At 45.7% G+C, this 12,196-nt stretch overlaps 1 protein-coding gene across 16 annotated transcripts in view; it reads right to left on the bottom strand.

Moving 5' to 3' along the window:
- Positions 1-12,196, bottom strand: part of LOC128001428 (nuclear receptor corepressor 1) — a 106,249-nt gene that overhangs the window by 60,151 nt on the left and 33,902 nt on the right. For all 16 annotated transcript variants that reach the window (XM_052592361.1, XM_052592360.1, XM_052592377.1 and 13 more), the window contains exons 9-11: positions 11,585-11,651; positions 8,475-8,647; positions 7,158-7,248 (exon numbers count right to left, since the gene is read on the bottom strand). In XM_052592361.1, the coding sequence (XP_052448321.1) occupies positions 7,158-7,248; positions 8,475-8,647; positions 11,585-11,651 (331 nt within the window). The remainder of the gene's footprint in view (positions 1-7,157; positions 7,249-8,474; positions 8,648-11,584; positions 11,652-12,196) is intronic.

Genomic DNA, 12,196 nt, shown 5'->3' with positions numbered 1-12,196 from the left:
TTCTTGCCTGTAAAATAATTAATACTTATTTCTGGTCTATCATCAATTATAAGCACAACTCTACATACATTAATACAAATTTTAGTTTGAATATGTGTTTTTTTTCTTTCAGGTAAGCCCTCCCTTAATCAATACATACAACAAAATAAACTGTGGTTGGTCTCTCTCCCCTCATTCCCTCTGTCCTGTCGAAGTGGGTGGTTCTTAAAGGGGTCATGAACTCGATAAGTTGATGTACTACAAAAACATACTGTAAGTTTCAATCTCAAAACTTTCTCAAGTAGTATAAAAACAGCTTTTATTGAAAACAAGCTCAGAAAATGACTCGTTTTAGAATGTGCCACTTTATGATGCAATAGTTTGGCTGAGAACCGACTCCGCAGCAGAAGACCAACGCCTGCTTTTTACATTACTCTTTAGCCACGCCTACTGACACACGCTTGTTGTAGTAGGAGAGAAAATACTACAGAGACGTAAACACAGGATTACTTCAACAGAACCATAAAGATGACATTACAATTTTACAGGACACTGTGAAGTGTAAGTTGTGAAAAATAGTCCTAACATATCTAGATCAGACGTGAGTGCTATTGCATCATGTTGCAACTCAATTTCTCTTTCAGGTCAAAACTATGTCAGAAATAGAGACACTAGTTAACTGTCTGCGATTTGTTTGTCAATCCGTGCCGCATCCGGCATAGACAAAATCATCGATTAAAATGGGCTCTGTTGTCTATAGTTGCATTGTGCCGCTCGAATTCAGTCTAAATTCAAGATAAAATTAGCAAAGAGCTCCATATCAGATCAATAAAAATAAAAAAACGCTGTTTGTTTGCTTTATTATGGATTTATTTTAAACAAAACAATACGATTTTTCAGAGAGACTGAAAGTAAATAATGATGACCCTATCGCCGCATATTGTTTTCGAAGTACATCAGCAGCGTCCATCTGTTATATTAATAAGTTAAACTGTTAGCCAATCATAGCAGTGGCCGTTTACTTGAGTCTTGAATGAGTTCCACCTATAAAGAGTCTGTTCTGAAGAGAGTCTAAAAAACAGGGTAGAAAATGGTCTATTACTCCTACATTATTAGGTTCTCTTTCATCATCTCGTGTTCGAGATCCACCTATGGGAAGGGCATCCGTACCTGACCTCTGCAGAAGCATCCAATTGCACCAAGTCTGGCTAGACAGACAGAAGCGCGCAGCCAATGCCAGGTAAGGGCCCGCCCCCTTACCTAGGGGTATAATAATGGCTGCAGCGCTGCTATTCTCCAGTTGACATTCGCTTCTCGCGATCTCTGCATTGACACAGTTCGGTTGGATTACGATGCTCACCTTCGTGTCTTCAGGAGGACATATCAATTGATCAGCCTCCGCCAGACGTGACTGTCGTCTTCTCAGCTTTTTCTGCTGTGTTCTGCATTCAGGGCCGCCGCGCTCTCGTCGTTTTCACCTGCTCCCACGGCTGCCCGCCACGGATTTTTCCGATTTCTTCTCCGGTATGTCGCTTTCTATACATAACGCTTCTCCGGGGAATAGCCTATCACGGGCCTGCCCGGCCGCGTGTGGAGCACTCATCGCTGCTAAGGACCTTCACCCGTTCTGCGTGGTTTGCTTGGGCCTTAAACACGCTCAAGAAGCCTTGGAGAACGCGGAAAATTGCAGTCATTGCCTTATGCTGCCCAAAAATGTTTTACGACGCCGTCTTAAGGTTGCAGCGACCCAGTGCTCCGAGCTCGGTTTTACTGACTCAGATCTGGGACACGGTGACGACGACGCGCTACCGGGGGACTCCCGGGGCGCCTCCTCACTTGTTTGGGCTGACCAGCCCAATCCCGCATTCCCCGAAGAGGACATCTTCGCGGGCAACCTCATGCTCGCCGACGAACCGGCCGGTTCCGGCGATGAGGATGATGCAACCCTTCTCGGGGTCTCAGAGGACGAGGATGCCATCCCGCCCTCCGGCGTTCCCCAGGCTAGCGGCCACGCAGCCCTGCCTCAGTCCATCCTCCTGGAAGTGTGTGAGCGAGCGGCCGCTCGCCTCAACATTGAGTGGCCGGCTCCACAGAGCGCCACCGACCAGGAGAGGGATATTTACGACGGAAAAGTGTTGGGATCTCCTCCCGGTCCGGGGAAACAACTCTTCCCCGTCCTTCCAGCGTGCGCTAAGCATATGAGGCACAACTGGAGCGAACCGCTCGACTTCAAACACGGCCTTTCGGGCCTTGAAGTAAAGGATATGGCAGCTCATGGTATGGGCGACCCCCCCGCTATCGAGCCTTCCATCGCCAGGCACCTTAACCCCGCTCAGGGCGGGCTGCTCGCTCCCCCTAAGCCGGTCTTGCCCAACAAGCTGGACCGTTTTTCTGCCTCAGTTCACCAGGCCGCATACAAGTCCTCGGCCTTGGCAGTCAGGGCCCTGAACGTCTCGTCTCTCCTCTCCGCTTACCAGGCGGAGATTTTGGACGAATTAGGGCAACAGCTAAAAAAGCGAACTCCTTCTCTACACTTGTGGAAGGAGATCCTCACGGTGAACGACCTCGTCCTTCGTAATGCTCGCCAGGCCGTCCAAGCCTGCGGGCGCTCTATGGCGCTTTCTGTGGTGGGAGAGCGCGCGCTCTGGCTTAACCTGTCAGGCCTTCCTGACAGTGAGAAGCGGCGCATCACGGGCGCGTCGATGGAGCCCGATCGGGCTCTGTTCGGCCCCGCCGTCGCATTGATGCAACAACGGTGTGACGACAAAAAGAAGGAGGACGAGGCCTTCAAGTTATGTCTTCCTAAGGGGAAAAATCGACTCCCGCCGCGGCCGCGGCTGGAGGACCATCTAACCCTAACCCCATCGACTCGAAACGTAAGCGGCCTGCCTGATGTTCGATTGATGGAGGCATCGAGTCCGCGTTCATGGGCCACGAGCCCTTCGGACTCTCTCCCTGTCCCAGGACCCCCGTTCAAAAGACGCAGGGTCTCCCGCGGATGGATCGATTCCTCTTCGTTCGAGGCTGCCCATCCCATGTGTTTAATGAACGGTGTGTGTTCCCCCCTCACGTTCAGGGGGTCTGTTGTGAGGAAAAGTGCAAAAGCAGTGTCACCACACCGCATACACTCTGTTCCCCTCACCCAACCAATAAAGGCTTCGGCCCCAGTGTTTCCCCAACACAAAACACACAGAAAAACAAAAAACACATTAAAACAAACGAATCAAATGAATTCGTTATGGAGAGAGGATCTCTCTCCGCAGAGAGAGTCCATCTCCCCGCGGAGAGAGGAAATCTGTCTGAACCCCTGCATGTTGCCCCTGGTGTGTCCACTAGATGGCGCCATTGCATCACAAATAAACCAGCTGGGCTTACACAGCCCCGCTGCAGCTCGGGTGGGAACACTTTCAAATCACGAATGGGCTTGGCGAACTGTTTCGGCTCCCGAGTGGGTGATGCGTACTATAATGCAGGGATACAGACTGCAGTTTTCAATGAAACCCCCGCATTTCAACGGCGTTCTCTCTTCACACACAGAAGAGAACGCCTCACACATTCTGAAAGAGGAAATATCCTCCCTCCTAAACAAGGGAGCGATTCAGATGGTGCCCCCCACTCTGATGAATCAGGGATTTTATTCTCGTTATTTCCTGGTCCCAAAAAAGGACGGCGCTCTCCGCCCTATTCTGGACCTTCGTGTGTTAAACAAACATTTGAGGAAATACAATTTCAGAATGCTGACTCATGGCTCGCTCGCCCGTGCCGTAAAACAGAACGACTGGTTCACATCGGTCGACCTGAAAGATGCTTTCTTCCATATAAGCATTTATCCGCCACACAGGAAGTTTCTTCGTTTCGCCTACCAAGGCACATGTTACGAATTCACAGTTCTGCCGTTTGGGCTCAGTCTAAGCCCCCGGTGTTTCTGTCTGTGTGCGGAGGCGGGTTTAGCACCCATGAGAATGTCAGGTCTGAGGATTCTGACATACATAGACGATTGGCTAATCATAGCCGAATCGAAAGAGAAAGTGTTGCAGGACACCTGCCGTGTGCTCACGCACATCACATCTCTCGGGTTCAGAGTGAATGTGAGCAAGAGCAATTTTACACCCAGTCAGAATGTCATTTTCCTGGGTTTGGAGTTGAACTCAGTCTCCATGCGAGCGCGTCTCTCTCAAGAGCGCGTTCTCTCTCTAATGAACTGTCTGTCGCAGTTCAGAGAGGGGGCGAAAGTACAATATCGCACATGCCTCAGGCTGCAGGGTCTTATGGCTTCATCAATCCAGGTTGTACCGCTGGGACTCCTGAGAATGAGAGCGTTTATGAAATGGGTTTTGTTACTACATTTCAGCCCGACGCGCGATCTTTGCCGCTCTGTAATAGTGACGCGCGCCTGCTCGGCAGCCTTGCGCCACTGGAAGAGCGCAGACTTTTACGCACATGGAACCCCTCTGGGGACAGTTATGATGCGGAAAGTTGTGACGACAGATGCGTCCTTAACAGGCTGGGGCGCCACCCAGGAGGGCAGAACGGTGAACGGTCTGTGGCCGAGCAGACTACGTTCAGCGCACATAAATTATTTAGAGCTTATGGCCGTATGGAAAGCTCTGAATCATTTTCTGCCTCGCCTGCAGGGACATCATGTGCTCGTACGCTGCGACAATACCACGACAGTGGCTTATATCAACCGTCAGGGCGGCGTGCGCTCGTCGAAACTTCACGCTCTAGCTTACAAGCTTCTAGTGTGGAGCGCACAGGTTTTCCTGTCGTTACGCGCGACTCATGTTCCCGGCCTTCTAAACAGAGGCGCGGATCTTCTATCAAGGGGAAACCCAATCTACGGAGATTGGCGCCTTCACCCGCAGATAGTGGATATGTTATGGATGAGATTTGGACAGGCAACCGTAGATCTATTCGCCTCGCGCGAAAACTACCATTGTCCTATGTTCTTCTCGCTAAAGGACGTGGACGCACCCCTCGGGGTAGATGCACTGGCCCACCCGTGGCCCAGAGTGCTGCTGTATGCCTTTCCTCCCCTGTGCCTGATAATTCCTACACTGGCCAGGGTGAGAGAGCAGGGCCTGTCTCTCATTCTGATAGCACCCAGGTGGCCCAAAGCACCATGGCTGGCGGAGATAATCCCTCTGTTATATGCCGAGCCGTGGCGCCTCCCCCCCCGCACAGATCTTTTGTCCCAAGCGAACGGGGAGATTTATCACCCACACCCGGACAGGGTGGCTCTTTGGGCGTGGCCCGTGAGAGGACGAACCTAAGCGCACTGGGGCTTTCGCCGTGTGTGATTGCTACTATACAGAATGCCAGGGCCGTGTCTATGCGATTCTTGTATGGCAGTAAGTGGCAAGTGTTCGAAGGGTGGTTTGATGGGCGTGGTCTCACATCTTATCAGTGCTCAGTTCCTGATATTTTGTGTTTCCTCCAAGTCCTCTTGGGAAAAGGCAGGTCTTTTTCCACAATTAAGGTCTACTTGGCTGCGATCTCGGCCTTTCATGTGGGCTTTGAGGGCTCAACAGTCGGGCAACATCATCTAATCCGCAGATTTATGAAGGGTGCCTGAGTGGGACTTCTCCATGGTGTTGGAGGCTCTGTCTCAGTATCCTTTTAAACCTCTTGGAAGTATTTCCCTTAAGCTGCTGTCCTTCAAGACAGCTTTGCTCTTGGCCTTGGCATCAGCCAAACGTGTCAGTGAGCTACATGCACTTTCGGTTCATCCCTTGTGCACTAAATTTTCTCTTAGTGGAGATATGGTTTCCCTTAAGCCTAATCCGGCCTTCATGCCGAAGTGCTTCCCTGCGTTCACTTCAGAGGTGTTGGAGCTGTCCGCTTTTGACCCTTCACCTTTTTCCTCCCCGGAGGATGAGAGGCTAAATGCTCTGTGTCCCGTCCGTGCTTAACGGACATATATGAACAGGACTAGTGCTTTCTGGAAGAGCGACCAGCTCTTTATTTCATGGGCATCCACTCATGGAGGGAATCCTATTTCTAAGCAACGCCTCTCACATTGGCTTGTGAATGCTATAACTTTGGCTTATGAATCAAAGGGAATGCAGCCACCAGGGAGCGTCACTAAAGGACATCTGCTCCGCTGCCATTTGGTCTTCTCCTTATACCTTTGTGCGTTATTACTGGCTGGTTGTCACCAGCATCTCGGTAGCACATTCGGTTTTAGGGGTGTGGTCCTCTTAGCCCTTCCCTGCAACCCCGCTGGAAGAGGTGAAGAAGGAGTGAATGGGCCGGCTGGCCATGCACATCCCTGTCACTAGCATGTTTTTACATTCCTTTTCTGGGTGTATTTATATGCACATTGGTTATCATGTGTGTGATGCTAACATTTTTTCATGTGCTGCATATGCACAGCAGTCACGACTGTGCATCAGTATTGCAGGTTCATGAGTATGGGACGTGTCAGGCACCGCCTCTCTGGGGCGACCGTCCTTCTCTGGCTTTCAGAACCTCACTGTGAGTGTATTGGGCAATCGGGGAGCTGTCCATGTCTCTCCCATAGGTGGATCTCGAACACGAGATGATGAAAGAGAACAATAGGTTACTGTCGTAACCCCGGTTCTCTGAAACATCGAGTGGAGAGATCCACCAGCGTTGCCCCGCTTGCCACACGAGAAGCGAATATACTTACTGGAGAATAGCAGCGCTGCAGCCATTATTATACCCCTAGGTAAGGGGGCGGGCCCTTACCTGGCATTGGCTGCGCGCTTCTGTCTGTCTAGCCAGACTTGGTGCAATTGGATGCTTCTGCAGAGGTCAGGTACGGATGCCCTTCCCATAGGTGGATCTCTCCACTCGATGTTTCAGAGAACCGGGGTTACGACAGTAACCTATTGTTTTTATTTTATGTAAAATCACATTAACATTATAAGTGAACCTCAGAGAACATTATAAAATAAAAAAGTGGAGTTCATGACCCCTTTAAGTGGGTGGCTGCAAAGAGTGCCAGATTTAATGTTGCATAATCTGTTGATGTGATAACATGACTGCAATTGCTCACAGGAAATAATAAAGTTTGATGTATGGGGGAAGCCCAGGGTGTGTGTTTAACTGCTACCCTCCTGAAGCTCTAAAACTCTGGCTAATACATTTTCTGTACTTGGGGTAAAGGTTTTTCTGAATGGGTCAGATTTCAGATATATTAACCAGTGATTTACCTCCTGCTCTGAGAGGCCGTCAATGATTTCGGATATCTCGTGTTCACTTCTTGCGATGGTGGCAGACAGGCCTGTCCCCCTCTGGCCCACCCTAAAGACAGGAAGGATGAAGCACGGTTAAGAAAGAGTTTCTCTGTCCATGGCTTTGTTGTCTACGTACCATGTAACAGCGCTTTCCCAAGCAAGCTACCAGACCAGAGTCCCACCCCGTTTCTTCTCCCACCAAAAAGCCTTTGAAGCAGTAGTTACAGCTATTGGCAAGATTCCTCTGGGTCTATTCATGAGCTCTGAAGCTCTGAAGTTCTATGCTTTAAAGACTCTTCCAGCAACAATGGCTAAATGCTCTGGCTTGTCTAAAAAATTAAGACAGAGAAAAAAAAAAACGCTCACTGAAGTTGGATGGTTTTATCTGAATGAACAGAACTACAGATCTGAGTTCTGCATCCTTTAGGAGCGGAACAAGAAAAAGTAATTTAGGGAAAAGCACAAATTGGCAGAACTAACAAGAAGGTCTGCGATGGTCATGCAGAGGCTTGAATAAAACTATTTTTCAAAACTGGATCAGTTTTTTTAAACAATGGCAATAATCAAATGATTTATGACATTGACTTCTGCTAATGGCTTTCAAAAGTTTTTTTTGTTTCCTTTTGGAAGAATACCAGTCAATTATGTCTTAAGTAGGGATATGCCGGTATAACATTTTCATGTTGTGATTAATTGCTAATGCTTTTATCACTGTATTGAAATTTTGTTTAAAAGAAGTGGTCATAATATATCGCCCGATAAGAGTCTCACTTTAACGCAGCACGTTAAGGCCGATAACGGCCCACCACTAATTCAGAGACAGTCAGTTCTTTAATTTTCATCTTTACATAAGTTTAGGTAAAGAAGTCAAAAGACAGAAAGCAATACTGGCAAAGCCTTGTGCAAAAATATACTGGGATATCTATAAACTGGCTGCTTGATAAGATTTTGTTATATCAGCAAAAACAACAGCGTCTGTGTTTCTGGTGAATCAAGGCCAGAGGTTTGTGAATGTTCTTCTGTTCTGCTTTAGTGGTGTTCCAGAAAGAGTTCCCTGTGATTCAGGGAAGCCCTGCAACCTCTGTAGCAGGAACTATCACATATTAACCTTTGACCCTAGCACCCAAGGCATTCTCAATGTTGATTGGCCAACTGCTAAGTCAGGACAGAACACAGCGCCTCAAGTGTTTACACAAGATGTTACATCACAACGGTGTCAGGGAAAAGCAATACTTTTAAAAGTGTGTGTATGACGTTCACTGGGTCATCATGGACACCGGGAGCCTGACTGACCTCTGGAAGCGTTCCTGTTGCTCACGCTGTTTGCGGATCTCAGGAAACTGCCTCTCGTAGTATTCACGCGTGCGGCTCTCCTTGGCTTTACGGCGTGGGTTGTTCTCCATTCTCTCAACCTTTTTCTCCCATTCCGTCATCAGCTCATCATACCGCTGGCAAATTTTCTGTTCCTGAGGAATCAACGGAAAACATTTAAGCAAAATATTAAAAAAAATTGCCATTTGACACTGATTCGGAGGAAAGATCCAAATAAGCTAACAAAAAAGATAGGGTAAATGTACATTAAGCTTACATACCCATTAAGCATACTTCCATTTTTGAAATAAGATTATAAAAAGACAATTTTTTTAAATTATCCTACTCAGGGCTCCAGACTTCCATTTGAGAGCAGTGGCTCCAGTGCCACTATGTTCTACAGATGGTGGCGCCAGGAGCAGATTTGGTAGTGCTGGGGTGGTGTGTAGGGGTATTCAAAATAAAGATCACTTAATCATAAAATTACTATTGTTTTTGCATTAATAAGTGCAGTTACTAATATTATTTCATGTTCATGTCGTGTTTATTTTTCTTTTGTTTATTGTTTATACAGATTTGACAGTAAAGCACTAAGCTTGAGTTAAGATGCATATAAAATTACTTATATTAACAGTAACAGGTGCAAAATCTCCTTTTATATTCAGAAAATGTATATATTCCACTTATTAAATGTACCATTATTTTTCTAGCACTTCAGTGATTATGTGTGATTTAGTAGCAAATTGAAGAAAAGTTTGTGATTTTTCTTCATACACAAACTAAAATTCTGAAAAAATCTGATTTCTTGATGATTTGATATTTTATAGTAGCGATTTTATAATTTCAAAATATAGAGGAAAAAGTAGAAATGAATTACTACTAAGCCAATAAGTGCTCCACTGCTGCTGTCTACTGGTTATAATTGCGATTTTATGTATTTAAAAAAAAAATACATAAGTGTTTGTTTACCACAAAGTATATTTTGTTCATCTCATTAAAAATACATTCAAACTGGATCATCTTAGAGCTTTAAAGTGCTGGAAATAGTTGTGTGAAATGCTTGTCATTAAAAAGTGCTTGAATTTCTGTCTCAAAAGTTTGTACAAACTCTAAAATGAATGACAATGCATTCGACTATTTCTACAATAACACCATGGTTACAGTTAGTGCAACTGCTTCTGGTTTGCTGACTGACGTATGTCAGCATTGTTTGTAAAAGAGATTTCTGTGAATTTGAATGATTCTCACTAGATCTCTCAGTAACCTTATTGTGGGGGCGAATTCAAACGCTTCTCACTGGATCTCACAGCACTGTTGCATCTGTGCAGTAACAGTGTCGCAAAATCAACTTTGTCTCCTGAGTAAAGCTGTTCTGAGCTCGGACAAGTTTGTTTGTGTCATGGTTAGAGCTGAAAAATGGTCCGCGCTGCACAGCTGAAATGTAGTGTGGTTTAGTTTTGCATTCCTTTCGTTTGCTGTTTGATGTTTCTCAAATGCAACAGAAATGGCAGATCTTATGAGTTGGGCAACACGGTGTCTATTTGCCTAATCTTCCCGGTACTTTACACCGTGGTGGAAACGCAGAAAGCAACAGGTCTGGGGGGAAAATGTTCCTGGGGAAAAAGTTCCTGATACAAATGTTCCGGGTAATTTCGGTGGAAACGCGGCATTAATGTAGATTTTGGTGATCTTAAAGGGGGGGTGAAATGCTATTTCATGCATACTGAGTTTTTTTACACTGTTAAAGAGTTGGATTCCCATGCTAAACATGGACAAAGTTTAAAAAATTAAGTTGTACGTTTGAAGGAGTATTTCTGTTCCCAAAATACTCCTTCCGGTTCGTCACAAGTTTCGGAAAGTTTTTTTCGAGTATGGCTCTGTGTGACGTTAGATGGAGCGGAATTTCCTTATATGGGTCCTGACGCACGTCTGCCGGAAGAGCGCGCGCTCCTGTATAGCGAGGCTGAGCACAGACATTTCACTGATCAGAGCGATTCACTGATCAGAGCGTCGCGAAAAGTCACAAAAGAAGTGTGTTTTTGGTTGCCAGGGCAAGACAACCCTGCACAGATTACCAAAAAAAAAAACAGCATTAAGGGACCAGTGGATGGAGTTTATTTTTACAGAGCATCAACGGAGTTGTGCAAGTGTTTGTGTTTGTTCCCTGCATTTCGAAGATGCTTGTTTTACAAACATGGCCCAGTACGACGACCAATTTGCGTATCGTTTATTTCTTAAGGATGATGCAATCCCAACGAAAAAGGGTCACGATCGTGTGTTGGAACCGCAGGCGGTGAGTAAAACTGCTTCAAATATCTCTGCCTCCTTGTTAGTGCGTCCCCTCCCATGCCGGAGACCTGGGTTTGAGCCCCGCTCGGAGCGAGTCGTTGCTGCTGCTGCTCTCGTACAGTTTCAGCCTCGGGGTCTGATTCTGGATCATAAATATACGACTGAATCTGACTGTTAGCCATGGTTTATTTTGGATGATGGTTTTTCCCTCACGGTAAAGTCACAGCTTCCAAACGCTCTCAACGCAAAAGCCTACTGGCGCTCGTGATTCTTTAGCTCCGCCCACACATCACGCCTCCAGCCGGTCGTGTTTTTCCGGGAAAAATCGCTACAGACTATCTTTCTCTTATGAATATAATAAAACTAAAGACTTTTTGGAGTTATGAAGGATGCAGTACTACTCTATAGGTACTCAAGATTAACAGGATATTGAGTGAAAACGAGCATTTCACCCCCCCTTTAAATGCAAATAATAAGAGCATGTTCAATAAATTATAGAGATTAACATGGAACTCCTTATGCAAATGAAATGACCCTGATCATGGTTCCCACCACATATGATTAGTATTTGTTACTTATTTGTCTTTATCAATTAATCCTAAAGTAACATCTCTTACAAATATTTGCCCCACACATCCATTTATTAACTCCTCAACCTGTAAGTTCATTCATCATTCTTGATTCTTCCACAAATATTCTAATTTCTCTATAACTTCAGTCACCACACCTGATGGAGGAGCACTTACTCAACATGTACTCAAACATATTCATTCACTCACACCGCACAAGTGAGAGACACTTACCCTCTGTTTGCGTGCGTGGTTCCTCCTCTTGAAAAACAGAATCAGCTTCTTCCTCATCATCTGATTCCTGCAGCAATAAAAAATAGTGTTTACACATTCCCTCTCCTAAAAGGAGCAGAAACTGCACACTGAACAAGATCTCTCTGCTGATATACAACCTGCCCACAGACAAGCATGGTGAATTATGGCCTCTCTTTGTGAGTGCTGCCAACTCTATCAGAAGAGCTGAATCTCTTTCTAGTCTCTACTTTGAAAAAAGCATCAAGATACAATTCTTCCAGGAGCTCCTGCCTTACAACTGTTTCTACACATCTACACCGAGATGAAATCTTTTTCTACATCTCCGACACTATAGGGACTTTTACTTTTGCATCTCTTTGTGTAATTCCTGCAGCACTTTTCCTGTTACTGTCTCCCAAGCTTGACTGGCTTTTATTGCTTTGGATAAAAGCACCTGATAAATGAATGAATATTAAATGACTTTTAGGCTTGATATTCATATTATAACATTCAAAGTAATTCCATTAACATCTTTATTCCTTCATGCATTTGTTGGATCACTGAAGAAAGCATAACAGTTTATTTCAGTCTTTTTTTTCATCTTTTTTTTTT

The sequence above is a fragment of the Carassius gibelio genome, chromosome A5 (genome assembly GCF_023724105.1).
Source record: "Carassius gibelio isolate Cgi1373 ecotype wild population from Czech Republic chromosome A5, carGib1.2-hapl.c, whole genome shotgun sequence".
Taxonomy (NCBI): domain Eukaryota; kingdom Metazoa; phylum Chordata; class Actinopteri; order Cypriniformes; family Cyprinidae; genus Carassius; species Carassius gibelio.
Note: the sequence above shows the minus strand (reverse complement) of the source record. Positions and strands in the feature narration are given on the sequence as shown.